Raw genomic sequence first — 22,539 nt, 5'->3', positions numbered from 1 at the left:
TCCCATAGTAATAGTGATAGGGAGGGGGGATCGATGCCCCATAGTCAGTACTATACCCCATCCCGTAGTAATAGTGATAGGGAGGGGGGATCGATGCCCCATAGTCAGTACTATACCCCAGGGGCGTAACTAGAACTAGCTGGGCCCCATAGCAAACTTTTGATTGCCCCCCCCCCCCCCAAACAACTGACCACTAAGCTGTGAAGAGAGAGCAATATGTATATATAGTATTAGGAAAAGCATTATAGCACCATGACCACTGCCATTACCACTATATTGTTACCAACCAAATCCAGTATGTTAAGATGAATAATACAAACAGTACCAGTTTACATGGGACAAATATTACCCCCTCTCACTGACTAAAACCCCCACATACTGAATAATGCTACCACTGCTACGGAATAAAATCCACAGTCCAATATCACCATTGGCCATACAGTGGCATGTATAAGCTCCACACAGGCTTTACACACCATAAGTGATCACAGTGCAGTTACAGGCGTCTTCTCCAATCGGAGTTGCTCACTTTTTCCCTTCTTCTCCATCCAGCCTGGCCACCATAAGGACTTCTCTCAGTAGGATCTGCCAGACAGTTTAGGCTCCTCACTCATGCCCCAATATCCTACGCATCTATTTGCTCCATCTGTTCCCTCATATAGTGGTCCCCTCTGTATTCATATAGTAGTTAGACAACTGTGTCCCTCATTAAGTAGTTAGACCCTTCTCTGCCCCCCCCCCCCCCCCCCCCCCCACATGTAGTACCGTATTTTTCGCTTTATAGGACACGCCTTTTGATAAGACGCACCCCTGATTTTAGGGGGGAAAATAGAAAAAAAATATTTTGCTCATTGTCACAGTTTGGAGATAGCAGCAGTGTGATTGGTGCCAATCCCCCCATATAGTGCCCCCCATAGTAGCCAATCCCCCCATATAGTGCCCCACATAGTAGCCAATCCCCCCATATAGTGCCCCACATAGTAGCCAATGCCCCCATATAGTGCCCACATAGTAGCCAATGCCCCCATATAGTGCCCCACATAGTAGCCAATCCCCCCATATAGTGCCCCACATAGTAGCCAATGCCCCCATATAGTGCCCCACATAGTAGCCAATGCCCCCATATAGTGCCCCACATAGTAGCCAATGCCCCCATATAGTGCCCCACATAGTAGCCAATGCCCCCATATAGTGCCCCCCATAGTAGCCAATGCCCCACATAGTAGCCAATGCCCCCACATAGTGCCCCCATAGTAGCCAATGCCCCCATATAGTGCCCCCCATAGTAGCCAATGCCCCCACATAGTGCCCCCCATAGTAGCCAATGCCCCCATATAGTATCCAATGCCCCCACATAGAAGCCAATGCCCCCATATAGTGCGCCCCATAGTATCCAATGCCCCCACATAGAAGCCAATGCCCCCATATAGTGCCCCCCATAGTAGCCAATGCCCCCATATAGTAGCCAATGCCCCCATATAGTAGCCAATGCCCCCATACAGTGCCCCAATTGTAGCCAGTGCCCTCCATAGTAGCCAATGCCCCCATACAGTGCCCCCCATAGTAGCCAATCCCCCCATATAGTGCCCCACATAGTAGCCAATCCCCCCATATAGTGCCCCAAATAGTAGCCAATGCCCCCATATTGTGCCCACATAGTAGCCAATGCCCCCATATAGTGCCCCACATAGTAGCCAATCCCCCCATATAGTGCCCCACATAGTAGCCAATGCCCCCATATAGTGCCCCACATAGTAGCCAATGCCCCCATATAGTGCCCACATAGTAGCCAATGCCCCCATATAGTGCCCCACATAGTAGCCAATGCCCCCATATAGTGCCCCACATAGTAGCCAATGCCCCCATATAGTGCCCCCCCATAGTAGCCAATGCCCCACATAGTAGCCAATGCCCCCACATAGTGCCCCCATAGTAGCCAATGCCCCCATATAGTGCCCCCCATAGTAGCCAATGCCCCCACATAGTGCCCCCCATAGTAGCCAATGCCCCCATATAGTATCCAATGCCCCCACATAGAAGCCAATGCCCCCATATAGTGCGCCCCATAGTATCCAATGCCCCCACATAGAAGCCAATGCCCCCATATAGTGCCCCCCATAGTAGCCAATGCCCCCATATAGTAGCCAATGCCCCCATATAGTAGCCAATGCCCCCATACAGTGCCCCAATTGTAGCCAGTGCCCTCCATAGTAGCCAATGCCCCCATACAGTGCCCCCATATAGTAGCCAGTGCCCCCATATAGTAGCCAATGCCCCCATACAGTGACCCATATAGTTGCCAGTGCCCCCATATAGTAGCCAATGCCCCCATACAGTGCCCCCATATAGTAGCCAATGCCCCCAGACAGTGCCCCCATCGTAGCCAGTGCCCCCATATAGTAGCCAATGCCCCATACAGTGCCCCCATAGTAGCCAATGCCCCATATAGTGCCCCTCATAGTAGCCAATCCCCCCCTGCGACCAGAAAAACAACAAACAGGCTACTCACCTGTCCGCCGGCCCCAGCAGCTCCTCTCCCGACACTCCGGTCTCCCGTCATCCTCCGGGCACAGGCAGCGGGGGACAGAGAGACTGCCGCTGCAGAACACTTCCGGGACACAGGCAGCGTCTCTGTACCCCACTGCCTGTGCCCGGAGGATGACGGGAGACCGGAGTGTCGGGAGAGGAGCTGCTGGGGCCGGCGGACAGGTGAGTAGGACAGCGATCCCCTCCGCACGCCCAGCTCGCCCCCTCCATCGCCGCTTAGCCGATCAGGAGCCCAGGAAAGTGCTGCTCATTGCACTTTTCCGGGCTTCTGATTGGCTCAGCTGAGCAGCGATAGAAGGGGCGGGCGGAGGGGATGGCTCAGGGCCGCTCACTATGCATATGCATAGTGAGCGGCAATACAGGCGGCGGGGGCATACTTTAACGCGGGGGCCCGGGCCCCCTAAACCCCCGGGCCCCATAGCGACGGCGTACCCTGCCCCCATGGTAGCTACGCCAGTGCTATACCCCATCCCAAAGTAATAGTGATAGGGAGGGGGATTGATGCCCCATAGTCAGTACTATACCCCATCCCATAGTAATAGTAATAGGGAGGGGGGATTGATGCTCTGCAGTAATGCCCCATAGTCAGTACTCTACCCCATCCCGTAGTAATAGTGATAGGGAGGGGGATTGATGCCCCATAGTCAGTACTATACCCCATCCCATAGTAATAGTGATAGGGAGGGGGGATTGATGCTCTGCAGTAATGCCCCATAGTCAGTACTATACCCCATCCCATAGTAATAGTAATAGGGAGGGGGGATTGATGCTCTGCAGTAATGCCCCATACTCAGTACTCTACCCCATCCCGTAGTCATAGGGATAAGGGGGAGCATTGATGTTTATTGAGTTATTTCATCTTTCTTTTCTTCTTTATCCTTTCATTGTTTATGCTTTCCCTCTCTCTTCTGCGATGTTGGAGGCCACACCCCTTAGCCTCAACCCTGCCCACTTTACACTAAGCCTCCGCCCACTTAAAGTTGTAAATTATAAATATATACATATGTAAAAAATTGCAGATTTCTGCTCAAACTGGGGGTTTGTGCAAACATTTGTTGCTATTTATGTATTTGCCCATTCATTCTCTCATTGTTTATTTTCCCCATCTCTCTTTCCTTCTATCACATGCCCTTTTGTCCTCCTTTCCCCCTCCCTCCCTTCCTCCTTTCCTCACCCCTCCTTCCTTCCATCCCTCCTTCCTTCCTCTCTTCCTCCTCCCTTCCTCTCTTCCTCCCTCCCTCCCTTTCTCCTTCCTTCCTTCCTTCCTCCCTCCCTCCCTTTCTCCCTTCCTCCTTCTCTTCCTCCCTTCCTTCCTTCCTTCTTTCCTTCCACCCTTCTTCTCCCTCCTCCTTCCCTTCCTCAGTTCCTCTCTTCCTCCCTCCCTCCCTTCCTTCCCTCCCTCTCTTCCTTCCTTCCGTCCTCCCTCCCTCCCTTCCTTCCTTCCTTCCTTTCTTTCTTGCCTTCCTTCCTTCCTCCCTCCCCACTCCCTTCCTTGCTTCCTTCCTTCCTCCCTCTCTTCCTTCCTTCCTCCCCCCCCACTCCCTTCCTTCCTTCCTCTCTTCCTTCCTTCCTCTCTCTCTCTCTCCCTTCCTTCATTTCTCCCTCCCTCCTCCCCCCCTTCCTTTCTTCCTCCCTTCCTCCTTTCTTTCCTTCCTTCCTTCCTCTCTCTCTCTCTCTCTCTCTCTCTCTCTCCCTTCCTTCCTCCCTCCCTCCCCCTCTACCTCTCCCTCTCTTCCTTCCTCCCTCCCCCTCCCTCTCTTCCTTCCTCCCTCCCTCCCTCTCTCCCTCCCTTCCTCCCTCTCTCCCTTTCTTTCTTCCTCCCTCCCTCCCTCTCTCCCTTTCTTCCTCCCTTCCTCCCTCCCTTTCTTTCTTCCTCCCTCCCTCTCTCCCTCTCTTCCTTCCTTCCTTCCTCCCTCCCTTCCCCCCTCCCTCCCTCCCTTCCCCCCTCCCTCCCTCCCTCCCTCCCTTCCTCCCTCCCTCTTTCCCTCCCTCCATCTCACCCTCCCTCTCTCCCTCCCTCTCTTCCTCCCTCCCTTCCTCTCCCTCCCTTCCTTCCTGCCTTCCTCCCTCCCTTCCTCTCCCTCCCTTCCTTCCTGCCTTCCTCCCTCCCTCCCTCCCTTCCCCCCTCCCTTCCTACCTTCCTTCCTACCTCCCTCCCTCCTTCCCTCCCTCCCTTCCTTCCTACCTTCCTTCCTACCTACCTCCCTCTCTCTCTCCCTCTCTTCCTTCCTCCCTTCCTCTCCCTCCCTCCCTCCCTTCCTCCCTTCCTCCCTCCCCTCCCTTCCCTCCCTTCCTCCCTCCCTCTCTCCCTCCCCCCCCCCTTCCTTTCTTCCTCCCTTCCTCCTTTCTTTCCTTCCTTCCTCCCTCTCTCTCTCTCTCCCTCCCTTCCTTCCTTCCCCCCTCCCTCCCTTCCTTTCTTCCTCCCTCCCTCCCTTCCTTCCTTCCTTCCTTCCTTCCTTCCCCCCTCCCTCCCCCTCCCTCCCCTTCCCTCCCTCCCCCTCCCTCCCTTCCTCCCTTCCTCCCTCCCCCCCCTCCCTTCATGTATGACCATTAGGATAGACACCATGTTACTCTCTGCATGTTTTCTGTTCTATTTTCTATAAGTTGTCACTAGTAGTAAAATATTACAGTAAATGAGTGCGCCTGATACATTGTGTGTTACCTAATGCAGGGAGTGAGGGGGCGGAGCGTGACACAGGAAATTGTGTAACAATAAAGGAGTAGTTGCTATATATGGATATGACACATTGTATCAGTTTAATATTCCCCTATAGAATCAGATTAGTGAGATCCCAGGTGCCGGATCCCCAATGGTCCCAGAAAATGAGAGAATCCTGAGAATTGTGGAGACTGCTGGAGGTGCTGAGCAGTTCTGAGTCTCCATGTTCTCTGTGTCATGTACATCATCACTTCTAGTTTTCCAGCACTGCGAGAGCTGCGGTTTAGGGAACATGCCATTGGAATGCACTGAAGGCTGTGAGGACATGCTGGGAGTTGTAGTTTTGCAAAACCTAAAAAGTCACTGTTTTGGGAAGACTGTGAGGACATGCTGGGAGTTGTAGTGTCACAGCAGCTGGGGAGGCATCGTTTGGGGAAGGTTGGTAGGGCATGCTGGGAGTTGTAGTGTAACAGCAGCTGGGGAGTCATAGTTTGGGGAAGGCTGTGAGGACATACTGGGAGTTGTAGTGTCATAGTTTGTGGAAGGCTGATGTAGATGATGGATATAAATCCTCCTGGACGTTCTCTCTTATAAATGACGGGCGTGGCTTTGTGCGGATCCTTAGAATGTCAGTGTCTCATTGTCTGGCACAGTCCATCATGGATGATCCCTCATCCTGGGATCTGAGTATATAAAGCGATGTGTAAGGTCAGGAGGGAGGAGAATCCTATACAGCGCCATCCCTTAGCTCCAGCGTCCCCCAATCCGAAAAACACCCCATGGGATTCTCCTGCACTGTCACCCCCTGTCAGTGCCGGATTAAAGGAATGGTAAAAGACAGAGGTGGAAAACCTTTCATGTCCTTATCTTGGAGTAAATGAGTATATGATGTTTTATCTCCCTTCAATCTCTCATATACTCCAGTCGCAGCCAGAGCTGTTTTCATAATTCTGCAGATTATCTACTATGGTTCCTGAGCTCCCATAATGCACTGCAGCCTTGTGGCAGGAAACCAGCAGAAGTGTGAGCGCAGCTCTGGGTGTATAAGACATGATGAGTATATACAGCATTATATACAGCTTTCACTCCTGTATTATGGGTTATTCTCGGTTATTATATCCATAGTTTCCATATTTTTTCTGACTTTTTGACAAGTGCCGGGTTCATCATTGTGGTCTCTGTGTCTTCTTCACTGTCTTCCCTCCTGTCATTTCCCTTATTTCTGCCTTCGATGTGACATTTCCACCTAGACAGCCGACACCGATCCTCCGGCAGTCACACAGAAGGCTGCTAGGAGTTTTCTTGCCATTTAATTTCTATATGATGAGAATCCATGACAGCATGTTTCAATGGTCCAGTAATGGGGGGCTCCGGGGCCCTGCCGCTAGGGGCCCGCTGGGTGGGATCCTGGACTCCATATACCACCAGTGTCCAGTGTCATCCCAGATTGGAACCTGCTGTCCTGGACATTGTACAATATAACCTGTTCTGCTAGTATATACGGCCGTGGTGGTCTTCAACCTGTATGGAGACTACAACTCCCAGCATGCTTGTAGTCCTGGGTGGGAGACCACTGGCGGCCATGAATTGTGTATTTCTGACCTGTGCTTCACCTTCATCTCTTCCCTTTATTTCAGCCCCTCCGCTTTCACTGGATACTTGACAATGCAGCATCAGTTAATGTTGGGCAGCCCACAGCAGTGTCTTGATCACTGTTTGCTGTCTTGGTGAGTGCTCCATATCCTTAGAAAAATTTACTTTACTCATTTACTTTTCATCACATAGAGGCCCGTCCGTCATTAATTCCTAGTCATGAATCTGTGATATCATACACTTTAGATTAAAGGGATACTTTTTCCTTTTCTTTCAAATCAACTGGTAATTTACTTATATTTAAATATTTCCAGTACTTATCAGCTGCTGTATGTCCTGCTGGAAGTGATGTATTCTTTTCAGTCTGACACAGTGGTCTCTGCTGCCACCTCTGTCCATGTCAGGAACTGTCCAGAGCAGGAGAGGTTTTTATGGGGATTTTCTACTGATCTGGACAGTTCCTGACATGGACAGAGGTGGCAGCAGAGACCACTGTGTCAGACTGGAGAGAATACACCACTTCCTGCAGGACATACAGCAGCTGATAAGTATTGGAAGACAAGATTTTGCATAAAAGTAAATTACAATCTATATAGATTTCTAAAACCAGTTCATTTGAAGGAAAAAATTTCAGAGTACCCCTTTAATGGTGGCCAATCCTGCTGATAATCTAATGTGTATGGTGGCCTCTTCACTATTCCCAGCATGCATGTGTATTGGGGGGCTTAGTGACTGAATGGACACGCATTCAGCAGATACAGATAATGGCGGAATAGTCATTGGTTGACGGCCACTATCTTCCACTCTCTCTCTACACATGTGCGGCACAGCTGAAGTTTTGTGAAATAAGACTATAGGGGTAAGCCACTGCCAGACAGAAACAGCTTTGGTGGCGGCTTATCTCATAGAATAAGAGGGTCAGGCAGTTAAAATACTCCACGGCCGACCCTTCTGTCACCCAACATCATCTGTGGAGGGAGAGTCGGGGGGCCGTCATACACATTAGAGAGTTGGCCAAACCAGCAAGTTTGGACAACTTTTGACTAAAGTGTATGGATAACCAGAGAGTTTCCTTTGTGCAGGTCATGACTTTGTGTAGGTATCATATGACTGTAGGTGGTTGCATCTTGATATGTGGCTTGAGAGTCCAGTGGAAGGAACATTGAGTTTGGCCATAGAATCCAGTTTGTGTTGAGCAGAGCTGCCGAAGTCTTCAGATTCGTCAACGTTTTCCTATCCTAAAAGTTTGACTCTCAGAGCAGTTGGATATCGTCCTAGGAAGCTCAACAATGTTCTCTGAACCCAAAAGCTCAGAATTTGACTCATGGAAATTAGAATCTGCCCTGCTGGGGAGTCCTGGAAAACACGGATATAGCCAATGGGCTATGGTAGTGTCTCTGTTTTCCAGGACTTCCTTGGGCAGCATCCAACTTCCCCAGATGCCGGGAGTCAAATTCTGGGCATTTGGGTCCAGAGAATGTGGCCAAACCTGAACATTTCGGCAACTCAGCTCAACACTATGTACAAATCCTAACCAATCTTTAATGTAAACTTAGAGCAGGCAGTGTAAGGGTGCTCCTGGCTGACGACATCGCCTCAGGGGGGTTGATATATTTGGCACACCTTTAGACTTGTCTATCTTTACCTAACTATTGGTTGGCTTACCCGGCACCAATCTGTCCTGCTGCCTGCCCCTCTTCATGAGTATACAGACCTCTCCAGCGCTCCTCACTGCGGAGCGCCAGATGAATATTCCTGAGGAGGGGTGGGCTGGTGGGGTGGATCAGAGGGATGTAGTCCCGCCCCCAGTGCACCAAACTACCTAATTTACATATTAATACAACTTTTTATTATTCTAATTGTCCCCGGCCCTATAGGGACATAGCAGGGTAGAGACTTCTCATCTGCTGTTAGTTTCCCTTTTGGCAGGATTCTGACAGTCTCCCAACATGGTCTTATGGCCGTCTGACAATCTCCCAAAAGCAGATATTGGAAGACAGAAGGGTCAGCAGGTTGGTTTTCAGCATGACTGATCCTTTTGTCCTCAGGGAAACTAGCCACCACCAGAGCTGCCTGGCACTGACTTTCTCCCCTGCTTGTGTAGACTAGGATCAGGAATATGAGCACTCAACTAATAATCTGATATAAGGCCTATGAAACCCTCTCTGTGTACCTGGACTATGCAGTATCCATAGGCCAGGCTAGTGGACACCGGACCTAAGGACTGGGTAGAATGAGTCAATAACTATTTATTTTTGCTCAACTAACTCAGTGACTAAGACTAGGGCTACCCAGCGACTGTGACACGGGACGTGCTGCCCGAATCTCAGGGGGTCACGTTATGACCTGCAGGAAGCTGGAAGACCTGATAGTTGCAAGAAATCCATCCCAGATGGACTTGGTTGCCGTCATGGCCGGATGCAGCTCCTAACGTGACTCTGTTTCCGGACTCATGATATATATTGAAGCCAAACTCAATGTTTAGCCACAGTTTAGGGATTTTATCATAATCTTTGAGCCAAAGACCTCCCACTCAAATAAATGATGTGACTGTACCCCCAATGATTTGTGTTGGCTATTTAAAGCAAGGCCTGTAGGTTAGTACCCATAAGAGATAAGACAAGTACTCCCTGGGATAATCTGGGATTAGGAGTTAGCTACATGAGTTAGTTTCTATATATTGATCTGTGAACTGACTCGATGACTTAGGGCAAGGATGAGGAACCTTCGGCCCTTTGGTCGTCCACCTGGAAATTGGGAATTGTAGTTTTGCAACAGCTAAGGGGCCGAAGGTCCCCCACCCCTGACTTAGGGTTCTATTAGATGGTCCAAGTGAATTACCAAAATAGTGCCAACCTCTGTGACTGGCGCTTAATTACAGAGCCATATCCAAGGCTCGACCAGTCTTGTGACTGGGCCATACGAACAATCCCTGGATTGTTTGCACAGCCCTTTCCTGCACAGCCACACATCCCCTATAACACTGGAAGAATTCTTTCAGTGATTCAGAGCAACCCAATCAGCCAATGAATGTTTGCTCATTTGTCGGCTGATCTTTGTCCCTATAACACAGTGTCAGCCTGTTCCTCTAAAGATTTCCCCATATAATTGGGATTTTCGTGAGAGTGTTGGTCAGTTGACTCGCTTATGATGCAATGAGTGGTTTAATAAGAAAGTTTAGTAAAACAGCTAGGTTTTGACAGCTATCGTTTATAACAATGATTTCATGATGGTGAACTGAATGACCTAGGGACCATGACTGTGGTGAACGACCATCTACTCTTTGGTAAAATGACCAGTGTTGAGCGGAGTTTCCAAACCGTTGGAGTTCGGCAACGCTGCCTGAATCTGAGAGCACGGCATTTGACTTCCGGCAGCTAGAAAGTCATTGATACAGCCATTGGCATCCAGCTTCTCCAGCTGCTGAGAACCAAATGCCGATCTGTCGGGTTCGGAGAACGTTGTCAGACTCAAACAGTTCGGCACAGACGCTCAACACTAAAAATGACTTATTACTATGATGAACTGAGTCAATGAGTGTGTAGCATTGTCCAAACTATCTCAATGACCTTATCAAGGTGAACTGACTGGATATCCATGACTACTGATCACAATGAACGGACTCCATGACCGCGTTGACCATCTCGCTGGGTAAAAGTGACTTATTGACCATATAGAATTTGGTAAAAATGATAAGTTTGTGATGATGATGATGATGATGATAATGACCATGTAGTGTTTGGTGAAATGGTTCGGGAAGAACTTTTTCTCATGCTGTTTCTCTATTTGCCAGCTCTGAGAACGTCCCCCGCATCTGAGGTCATGTACTGAGATCGTTTGCGTACACAATGAGGTTTAACCAGCAAACGTGGAATATGGAAACAGCACGAGAAAAAAACCGTTCTCCCGAATCTGAGCGACGAAGACTTTAATTTGGATGTGGAGACGAACCCATTCCAGCACCCATAACAAAGGTATCCAGGGCAAGACGTCGTCTATGTACCCACCCTTCAAGGACAACAACAAACTTTGTGTCATACTGTAGTCATCAAAAACCCAAGGTAGAACTATGGAAGGACTCCGCCTACCCATCGCTCACTTGGAGGGATGGTTATAAATAAAATAGTGAATTGTTTTCAGATATTGCTTGTACAAATATATATCTTTTTTTTTTTTTCCTTTTTTCTTTGCTTCTTGGCTTTTATCTTTTTATTTATTTTTTATTTATATAATCTGGTTGTTAATATTGAATTAGGGAGCAATAAAACAATATGCATCAATGTAAAAAGAAACAACACAAAGAATGTAACATTCTTTCTACACAGACTTTTTAAGGATCTCTTTGCTATAATGTACATTTACTAGACGTGTGTGTCATTTAACAGATTGCTAATTTGCCGGAGTTCCCTATAGTTTTTCTTAAAGAGATATATACACGATATTCCGCCAGCGAGAGGAGAAGATTTGTATTCTGGTTCAATTCAGAGTTTCATGTTATTTCTTTTTTCTAATCCAAAAGAGTATTTAAAAGAATATGGTGTTCCCCTTTAACATATATTGCTCAATAAAGTGACTGCAATTTTTTTTTTAATTATTTGGCGTATTATTGTGATGGTATTACACACCGCATACACACATGTTCTCACATTGTTCATTGTTCTTGCAATTACTAATGTTGTAGGGCACTCTTAAGGTTCGACAACGTTCTCAAAACCTGAACTCTCAGCATTTGACTTTTTGCATCTGGAAATGTTGGATGCTGCCCTAAGGAGTTTTGGAAAACCTGGATACAGCCATAGACCATAGGTTATATCCATGTTTTCCTGGCAGCTGTAGGGCGTCATCTAACGTCTCCAGATACCGGGAGTCAAATGCCGAGAGTTCGGGTTTGGAGAACATTGCCGAACCCAAAGGTTTCCCATCCCTGTTGTAGAGTATTAGTGGCACTTAATCCGGGTCTTATGCTAAAGTTGCCCATTCACCTTCAGTAGCTGTTTTCCCCCTTTGGTCACCTATGTGATATCTAACATCTATGGAAATCACTTGTAATTCCTATCCAAACTCTAAAGGCTTTGCTGTCCACTGCCTTTTGTAAGAAGGATTCTGTCTCTAGTAACAGCTAGATCAGGACAGAACACGGTAAGTGGGGATGGGGCTTAATATGTGCAGGATAGAAGGAGAAAGAGGCTGAGAACACCCGGGCTGTGTACCCTGAGCTGAGCCACTCGGCCTGCTGAAGATGATCCACACTGTACCTTAAAGTTAAAACAAAGCTTCCCTCTCATGTCTTTAGAAACAAAGCTCCATTCAGCTTTTTCTATGTGTAAATTTCAAATTCCTATTCCTACATGCACTCCCCCTCCCTTTAGCTTGTTATTAACATTATCAGGTGCACCTGTACAGTGCTTACAGTAACCCCTTCCTTGCTATGTCTTTTTTCCACTCACATAGCACCTTGTGAGGTCTGTCCATCAGTAACCCCTTCTACTCACACATGTCATCTATAGTCATGTACTGTATGAATATACAGCCTGTTCAGTGCACTTTCACCAACACTAAGTCATGGCATAGCAGAGAGGATTGGGTGCTGTGCTGTGATTGGCCAAACAAATAAGGGCAGTAAGTGATGCCCTGTGTGTGTTTGTGTGTGTGTGTGTGTGTGTGTGTGTGTGCTACTGCTAAACAGCCCAGCCCTGAACCCGCACCCTGAACCATATCTGTGCATCATGGAAGGGGCTCTCAGGAGCTCAATAACAGAAGTGACATCACTAACATCACCTGTCACCTCTCTGATATCACTAACATCACCTGTCACCTCTCTGACATCACTTACATCACCTGTCACCACTCTGACATCACTAACATCACCTGTCACCACTCTGACATCACTAACATCACCTGTCACCTCTCTGATATCACTAACATCACCTGTCACCTCTCTGATATCACTAACATCACCTGTCACCTCTCTGACATCACTAACATCACCTGTCACCTCTCTGACATCACTAGCATCACCTGTGACCTCTCTGACATCACTAACATCACCTGTCACCTCTCTGACATCACTTACATCACCTATCACCACTCTGACATCACTAACATCACCTGTCACCTCTCTGACATCACTAACATCACCTGTCACCACTCTGACATCACTAGCATCACCTGTCACCTCTCTGACATCACTAACATCACCTGTCACCTCTCTGACAAATTTAGGCTTTTATTCACATGCGACGTGTTTCAAGGGCACAATTCCTTCTTCATCAGGCATGATGTAATATGTGAGGGGTACAGAGTATACACCTGTAGTATAGCATAGTCATCGTGAATTATAGTGTGTGGGGCCTTTCATGTAAGTTTATACAGGAGTTCTCTGTGGTTCTGCTGTGGGTAAACACATAAGTGACATATACTGTGACATAAATGTGTGAACACATAGAATACTCAGCTCAATGAATGTGCACCTTCTATGGAACTCCTTTATTGCACTTTCACTGAGTCTCCTTTTTGTTGTCAGCATAAGATAGAGGGGGAGATGCCGAGCTCGGCGATATATAGCTTCTTATACTTTCATTCAGGTTTTTGATAATAAAAATGTGTATAAATTCTTCACTACAATCATAAAGAAAGCCTGTGAGTCCTGATGACCACGCCCCTCAGTGACTCTGTGGGCGTGGCCAGCTGGACTCTCAGGCTTTCTATTTTAGAGCATTTAAACAACTTTTTGTATATAAATAGAGAATAAAATCCTAGAAAGCTATATATCCCTGAGCTCGGCATCTCTCGCTGTATACCGTGCCGTCCTCCGCCAGAGCTTTGACAGATCCACTTTAAATCTGTTTCAGTTTATCGGTGGACATTTTCCCTTTTTGTAATATGTTCTTTACCTTATTTATGGTAATTGTGCGCCATATCTGAGGAAAAAAAATTATAATAATTTCCAAGTCAAAGCCTTGCTAAAGATTTATCTCCTCATGGCTGCAGTGGAGCAATGAGATGAATCGGTGCGCGGCCCGGGGTCTGATAGCATCGGGAAATTGACAATAATCATTGTGACGGTGCAGTAAGCGGCATAAGAGGACGCAGCGTGAACTTCATAAGTCAATATCATTGCTCAATAACCGAGTGTATACCCTGACTCTGGAGATGGCGGATGAGGTACATGTGACCTTTATATAACGACTCATAGCTGCCGTAACAGATGGGTGTAAAGGAGGCGATGAGAGCGCCACCATGAGGTCACCACCGGCGTGACTGACACACACCCTCATATCGTTCTCAATGGTGTAAAAAGAGCAAAACGGAGGAAATAGTTTTGTAATGTGTGAAAATAATTCATTGTATCAAAACCAAAAAATGACTGTGAAATAAATCGTCCTGGAGGAAGCGGAGCAAAGCGGGAAAGTTATTACTGAGACTCTGCACATTATAATAATAATATTACAAAAAAGTCAGTGTGCAGGTCAGGCATCTAGCACCACAACACTGGGGAATCACTGTGTGTGTCTATAACTTTTCTTTTTTTTTTTTGGAGGGGGGGGGGGGGGGGTTAATATGTTTTTGGCTTTTTTGTTACTTTAAAGGGAAATTGTCACCTAAATTTTCTTTTACTGATTAGAGTCAGATACTGAAACTTGTTCTTTTATTTGAATCTGTTTCTATTTTCTGACTGTAAATTTTATTATATCACTATTTTTACATTCTAATGGGGGCCGCCATATTGCCCGGGCTGTAAACAGCATTTAGTGACATGCTTTACAGCAAGCCTCATGGACATAGACAACAATAGACAGAGTCTGTCCCCTTGAGATGAATGTGAGTCATTACTAAGCATGCTCTGTGACCTGTGAAGAGGTCATTCCACAGGGAGCTGCTATTGTCTCCTCTATCTGCTGGTGTCACATGACGCTGCAATGTTGTACAGATCACTTTAATGCAGCCTCCTCTTATCACCACAGGGAGCTGCTATTGTCTCCTCTATCTACTGGTGTCACATGACGCTGCAATGCTGTACAGATCACATTACAGCAACCTCCTCTTATCACTATAGACACAACAGGAAGTCTCAGCTTAGTTTTAGAACTGCAAGATATCAGAATTATTTTATAATATGGATAGAAAAATGAAAAACTAGAAAAAAAGTCACCAAAATTTCAAAAAATATATGTTAAACATAAAAAACATTATTTATGCAATAAGTCATTTTCTGATGGCACTGTCCCTTTAAATGATTATGGTGGCAATCTTGTCTGCACTGTAAACCAAGGCTTGCTTTACAGCAGACACCTGGACATAAGAAAACTCAGCGAAGGTGTGCATGGGCTCCTTTCCCAGAGTGTAGTGAGCATGCTCTGTGACGTGCACTAAAGTCATTGGAGGTAAATAATCCCCTTCACAGACCCCCCCCCCCCCCCCCCCCCCAATCCTTCGCCTTTACAGGAATACCTCCCTCACAGGAATCCCCCTCATAGGAACCCCCACCTACCAGGAATCTCCCCTTTACAGGAATCCCCCTGCATAGGAATCCCCTCGCAGGCAGTTATTGCCCCCCTCGCAGGCAGTTATTGCCCCCCATTGCCCCTCACACCTCAGTACATTACATGTGTATGAATCTATAGAGGAGCGACTTCCTGCTCTGGATTTAACACTTCATGTTCTTTGGGTTATTTAATATTGGAAACTTAATTTCAACCCAAAAAAAAAAACAAATTATTATTATTATTATTATTATTATTATTATTATTATTATATTAGTGAGAATCCCATCCGGCCAGTCCTTGGAATCCTGTCAGTAATGAAACCAGCCGGGTGATATTCGCAGGCTGCGCCCGTCCCAGACTTTTATACTGCTTTATTATTTAATCACATTGTGACCTTTGTGTCGGGAAGGATATTACTTATTTATAATTCAATTTGCCTGAACCAATGGAACGGTGAAGTAAGGTAACATCTACCGGCCGGCAAAAGCTCAACCAGCAACCTTACAGCTCCGCAATCCCGTGTGTACGCCTGTCTGTATCTCATCCACTGTACAAGAGAAAGCTTAAAGGGGAACTCCTATCCTAATGTTCTAGACATCCTGACTGTTCTATTATTCAGAGTGAAGATGTGAATGAGAATTGTGTAATACCTGTGTTCCCCTGTGGAGGTGCTGCAGGGAGGTTGGCATTGATTATTCGTGATCGCTGTGATCAAATGAAAAGAATACTGTGTATAACATAGAACAAGAACCAAGTACAATAATAGCACACGTCAGGACACTTCTCTGTCCTCTTATTCTACTCATCCTTCATGGTCTAAATACTTGGACCCCAACCAATAAAAACTCTTCACATGGCTCTAAGACATGTCAAAAATATATTTTAGAGATAGATATGCTTTAGGGTACGTTCACACGTCTTGGATCCGCTGCGGATCCCTGCCCAGTAAACTCTATGGGCAGACAAACTAGCAGCAGGATGCACAGCCCGCCCGTTAATCCCCCGGCCACCGGAGCCTATACTTCACCAGGTCTCCGCTACGGCTTGCTTCGGGGGTTCCCGACACGTCCTGCTTGGCCACCCAGTGCGCTGCCCCGCCGCAGCACACTGATTGGCTGAGCGGGATGTGAAGACATCGGGAGCCCCGAAGCAAGCCGGAGCGGGGACCAAGTGAAGTATAGGCTCCAGTGCCCGGGGGGTTAACGGGGCGGGCTGCGGACAAACTCGCAGCGGGATGTGCATCCTGCTGCGAGTTTGTCTGCCCATAGAGTTAACTGGGCAGGGATCCGCAGTGCATCCAGTACATGTGAACGTACCCTTGAAAAAACATGGCTACTTTCTTCCAGAGACAGCACCACTTTTGTCTCCAGTTCAGGTGCGGTTTGCAATTAAGCTCCATTTACTTCAATAGAACTGAGTTACAAAACCTGCACCCAAACTGGAGACAAGAGTCTCTGGTGCTGTCTCTGGAAGAAAGCAGCCATGTTTTTGTAGCGCTGGATAACCCCCTTAATGGTGCGTTCACACCTACAGGATCTGCAGCAGATTTCATTTAAATAACTGAACACAGCATCAAATCTGCTGCAGATCCTGTAGGTGTGAACGCACCCTAAGGGTAGATTGGAAGGCAGCAAGAGTGTTGGATGGACAGCCGCAGGAGAGGACGTTGCAGAGGTCCAAGTCAGAAATGGCCAGAACATCAAAGCAAGAGGTGGTCGGGGCCTGGATGTGCGGTAAAAGGGATAGAGCAGAATCAAAGGTTACCCTGAGGCAGTAGACTCTTAGGACCGAGGAAATGGTGGAAGAGCTGACTGTAACAACTGAGATGGAGGAATCAATCCAAAAACATATGTTCAGCAGCACTAGAAAAAATGCAGTATGCGGGTGCACGTCTCACCAAACCGGACCCAGGTTCGTATAGGATATCCAGAGAGTTCACACTTTATTCACACCAGATGCATCTGGTGTAAATAAAGTGTGAACTCTTTTGGAAGTGCGGTCTCCATCTTCTCTTGAGATGGAGGAATGATGGTGCAGTCACTTTTATCCAGAGCGAAGATGAAGGAGGACGTAGCCGGTAGACCCTCCCTGAGAACCTTCTCCAGCGCTCCTCAGAATAGAGTAACCTACTGTAAAGAAGTGTTTGAGGTCAAAGCTTTTCCATTCCCATCCGTTGCGGGCAGTGCGCAGGTATCACGGGTCACTTTACTCTGAGACTCCAGAAGACGCGGAGCCCCGGAGAATTCACCTCTCCACCCTACAGGTCAGCCGGAGTCTGCTCCGCTCACCACTCACTTCTCCTCCTCTCCTTGTGGATAAATCATAGCATCAAACAAAAAAGAAAAAAGGCAGAAAAATCGAAGATACTTTGATCTATTTTTATTTTACTCTTTAAGATAAAATGAAAATAAAATTTAGAAAAAGATAAAAGAAGTGATTTTTTCCTTCCAATAATGGGTCGAAAACTGTTTTCTACCAAGAAACGCAGATACCTAAAAAAAAACCATACACAGTTGTCTTTCCCGTCAAAAGAGTCAACATGGAAAATACATCATAGTCTTCAGTCATCTATTCCCGTTAAAGTCAATGGAAACAACGTCTATCTGTTCACACAATGTATAAATTAACAACCGTTGTTTTCAATATTCTATTATTCCCATTGAAGTCAATAGAACCAGCAGCGTTCTGTTCACACAATGTATAAAATAACGGCCGTTGATCATGTTCAAGACATTAATTTGTGGCCATTATATTCCGAACAGCAGACGTAATTTTTGTTTATTTTCTGACCATCATTAAACCGTTACGTTTTATGGGAAAAAAAAGTGATAAAAAAACAGATCCAGTTGTGCATACGTTTAGATTTGATTTTCTATCGATTTTAATTTTAAAAACGCCTGAAAACAGATGTTTTTTTCTCTTTTTTTAGCTTGCACAAAAACATGGTTGGCCACATTTCTGTGTACGTTAAAATGTAACCAATAACCAATTGTCATGAAAAAACAACTTTTAAACTTGCAGCCCTGTGCCAAACAGGAGTATCTGTGCCCTAACCTTCACCACCCCTCCATCCCTCCTCCCCACCCTCTTCATCATTAGGAATGCCACTGGAACATTTTCTTCTGTCTGAACATTGCACAGGTCCTTAACGATCCAGCCCATGTGCCGGGCTGCCACAGGAGGCAATCTGCCTGGAGCATTCCTAATGATGAAGAGGGTGGGGAGGAGGGACGGAGAGGTGGTGCAAAGTTAGGGCACAGATACTCTAGGCCACGTCCGTTGGGCATGGGGCTGCAAGTTTAAATGTTGTTTTTTAGGACAATAATTGCCTCACCTGCCGAACGGACCCCAGGGCAGATCTTTGATTAAAAGCAGCTATCCCAAGGTACAAGTGTTTTTTTTTTTGTTTTTTTGAGGGGGGGGGGGCAGATTGTGGGTACAGAGTCACTTTAAACCTGGACCTGAGTAGTGAACCATCATTGATAAACAACGGCTGTTGTTTTGAGCCTAAATTTATAGCCATTGAAAAATATTATGCAAGCCTAGCCTGTACCTCTAAAGTTGAATTCAGGTCTTTAGATTAGGTAATTTGGGGTTTTCAGTATATTTGGATAAACAAACTTTGTGTGAACATAGACTAAAGGTTCGTATTCAAAGTTCAAGATTCACCAAACTAAATGCATGGGCCATAATAGTAATACCACCCCCCCCCCCCTCCAAATGTAGCTGTTTCATAGACTTTTGAAATGGCCTAACACGCAGACATACTAAAAGCTGTTAATGGTTAAAAAAATAAATAAATAATAGAATCCACAAGACGGTCAGAGAAAGACGTTGTGGGAACATAGCTGATAAATGTCATTAAAAAAAACAACTCATGAGATATTTTATCTTTTTTTTTCCTCCCCAAACAAAATAGAAAGTTTTACTGTTTTCGAAAATTTGTCTAGAACTGTTTCCTACAGTAAAAAAAATAAAAAATGACGGCACATGAAAAAAAAATACATAAAACCAATCACCGGGGATAGAAGAACAAATAGAATAAATAATATAACAAAGAAGAATTAATAAATCAGAGGCTTAATAAAAGCCCCCGCTGCCCGCTCTGGATGTGAACTCCTATCCCCTGCGGTCTCATTGTTTTACATGGAACATCTGGCTGTTGCGATGTTTTACATGTTTTACCCTGTTTGACCCTGAACTCATTTTATGATTTTTTTTTTTTGTGCTTTTCTCGTAGTTAAGGACATGAAAGTGTCGGGTTTATCGCGTCCCTTAGTGCATCGTACTATGGAGCTTTTAGTAACTACAATGTTACAGTCTCGGTGATATAGGGGCGGCTGCAGCGCACGTGACCTCATTTGTTGCCATTTACTAGAATTTGTTTTTACATTTGTTAGTGTCAAATTTTTTGTTGTTGTTTATTAGAAATATGGAAGATTTTTTATTAATATAATTGTTATATGGGATGAAATATAAGTTCAGTAAAGAAAACACATCTAGGCAGAGTAACAACATGGGGGACCACTAGAGATGGGTGAATCCATTCTGTATCATACATCTTACCCATGGCAAATAAGAAGTTTGCACAAAAACATTTTTAATTAAGTTCAGCAAATTGTTGAAAAAAAAAAAAAAAACTGAACAAACTGCCCAAAATGTGAACTGATGTGTATTCCTCTATGAGAAGTCACTGGAGTCTGATAATATTGATTTACAATCATCTATATTCTCCCTGTTTTAGGCTTCAATGGACTTGTATGAAACTTTGCTTCTAGACTCCGCTGACTTCTATGGAGGGAATATAGGGTCATCAGACACATCGGTAGTCTACCCATAGAAGTCAATGACCAACATGAAAATACTGATTTTAAAAAATGTATTATTTTTTTTTTTTATATGGAGTTTGATTTAAAGGGGTAGTGCGGTGGTAAACAATTATTCACAGAATAACACATTACAAAGTTATACAACTTTGTAATGTATGTTATGTCTGTGAATGGCCCCCTTCCCCGTGTCCCACCACCCCCACCCGTGTACCCGGACGTGCCGACTCGTCTCCGATCTTCAGTCAGCGATGTCGCCTCCGAGCGGCCTGAGTGCCGGCCGCCCTCTTCAGCGTCATCAGATGCTCAGCCGCGATTGGCTGAGCACAGTTATGCTCAGCCAATCGTGGTTGAGCTGCCAATGACGCGGCAGAGGGCGGCCGGCACTCAGGACGGACGGAGGGATTCGGCCGAAGACGACATTGCTGACTGAAGATCGGAGACGAGTCGGCACGTGACAGGTATGTATAGCGCACCACACTTCCGGGTACACGGGTGGGGGTGGTGGGACACGGGGAAGGGGGCCATTCACAGACATAACATACATTACAAAGTTGTATAACTTTGTAATGTGTGTTATTCTTTGAATAATTGTTTACCGCCGCACTACCCCTTTAACTCGATGGGAAAACCGCTGGTAATTCTGGTTCAGTCAGATTTTATGGCTGTAATATTAAGTGCACGATCCTTTATTTGTCTGTTTATGACTTAGAAAAAGGGTCGGTTGCAAATTGCACAATACCGTTTGCATTAGCTATAAAAAAAAAGACAAAAAGCATCTGGAAAAACATTCAGATTTGGCTTAAATCTTATAAGTCAGAACTTAACTGTAATACAATTGTACAAATATAACCATTAGATGCTTCACGGCATAGGCAGCGAATGGACTTTTTGAAAGGCTCCTTTTAATGATTGCCTATCAGGTACTTACTCACAATCTTCTACAAAAGAAAAAAAAATACTAATTCTTAACAGTTTGCAAAATTAAAAACATATAATATGCTAAAAATTTCTACTAAATCTTGATAAATTTGACTAGTAATACCAGGAGTGACCACACGGTGTGCTGTTAAGGAGAGGCATGAAACTACACAGCAGGTGATCTATTGGTTAAATCAAACTTTTATGTTAAACATAATTTCTCCCCCCCAAAAAAAAAATAATAAATGTAAAAAAAAAATCACAATCTGCATTATAAAATAATCCAAGCTCACCTTTAAGTCTGTAGCCAAGTTAAGACTTCCTATACTAGGGATGAGGAACCTTTGGCACTAACTGTTGCAAAACTACAATTCATGCTGTCCAGGCATGATGGGAATTGTAGTTTGGTAGCAGCTGGAGGGCCAAAGGTTTCCCGTCCTTGTCCTATATTGTCCGTGATAAGGAGGAGGCTGCTGGAAAATCATCTATATAGCATTACAGTAAAAGGGACACCGATAGATAGATGATGCTCATTGTTCAGCCTCCCCCTGTGAAGGTCATAAAGCTTTCCCATTCACTTTTCCTATACATGTTAATGAAATAGCTCCTGTGCATTGTTGCTTATGTCCATGGGGTTTGCTGTAAAAAATATCACTGAAGCAAGATTGATGCCCCTATAATAATGCACACAAAATTCATTTTTAAAAATCTGAAAATTGGAAAATAATTGTAGACTACAGGAGACAAACTCGCAGAACTCGCAGCCTTCAGCTGTTGCAAAACTACAATTCCCATCATGCCTCCTCCTATTGTCGGTGATGATAAGGAGGAGGTTGCTTGAAAGTGATGTATATAACATTACAGTAAAAGCTGACACTGATACATAGAGAAGATGAAAGATGAAGCCCACAGCTCAGCCTCCCCCTGTGACAATCAAAAAGCATTCCCATTCACTTTTCCTATACATGTTGATGGGATAACTCCTGTCCATTGTTGCTAATGTCCATGGGGTTTGCTGTAAAGCATATTTACTAAAGCAAGATTGATGCCCCTATAATAATGCAAAAATAAGATTTTAAGATTTTATTTAAAAAAAATAAAAAATTGTTCAATGTTTCCATGTGTACAGTGCACCCAGCACATACACAAGACCCCGTACCTCCCGCCGCCACCCCGCTCATTTATTACCGTCAGCGACCTATAGACATTTTCTAGCATGATTGAACAGTCAATGAAGAGTGAACGACTGTTCTCGGCTCCTGTATATCGTCGTGGAAGTTTAGACACGGGCCGGAGCCTGGGATTTTGCGAATGTCTTCAGACGTATAAAGACATTCATCATGTAGACGTAACTTGTGGATGACCCTTAGGTGTTATAAATCACCATCAAGAATAACCTTGCATTGGAGGACACTAAGCTTCACTAAATAAAATAAAAATAAGAAAATAAGAAAGGAACCAGAGACCAGATGGATCTATCCGGATATTTCTGTTACTTGGATCATTC

At 45.4% G+C, this 22,539-nt stretch overlaps 1 protein-coding gene across 5 annotated transcripts in view; it reads left to right on the top strand.

Annotated features, from left to right (window-relative positions):
• PCDH11X (protocadherin 11 X-linked) overlaps positions 1–22,539 on the top strand; it is a 953,301-nt gene that overhangs the window by 202,462 nt on the left and 728,300 nt on the right. The window contains exons 4-5 of one of the 5 annotated variants that reach the window (XM_069985682.1): positions 6,844–6,933; positions 10,593–11,368. The exons of 3 other annotated variants lie outside the window; for them this stretch is intronic. In XM_069985682.1, the coding sequence (XP_069841783.1) occupies positions 6,844–6,915 (72 nt within the window). In that variant the 3' untranslated portion in view covers positions 6,916–6,933; positions 10,593–11,368. Of the gene's footprint in view, positions 1–6,843; positions 6,934–10,592; positions 11,369–22,539 lie in introns of those variants that run through there. One more of the 5 variants, XM_069985683.1, reaches the window with a different exon arrangement.

The sequence above is a fragment of the Dendropsophus ebraccatus genome, chromosome 10 (assembly GCF_027789765.1).
Source record: "Dendropsophus ebraccatus isolate aDenEbr1 chromosome 10, aDenEbr1.pat, whole genome shotgun sequence".
Classification (NCBI taxonomy): Eukaryota; Metazoa; Chordata; class Amphibia; order Anura; family Hylidae; genus Dendropsophus; species Dendropsophus ebraccatus.
This window is presented reverse-complemented; position numbering and strand designations above follow the sequence as displayed.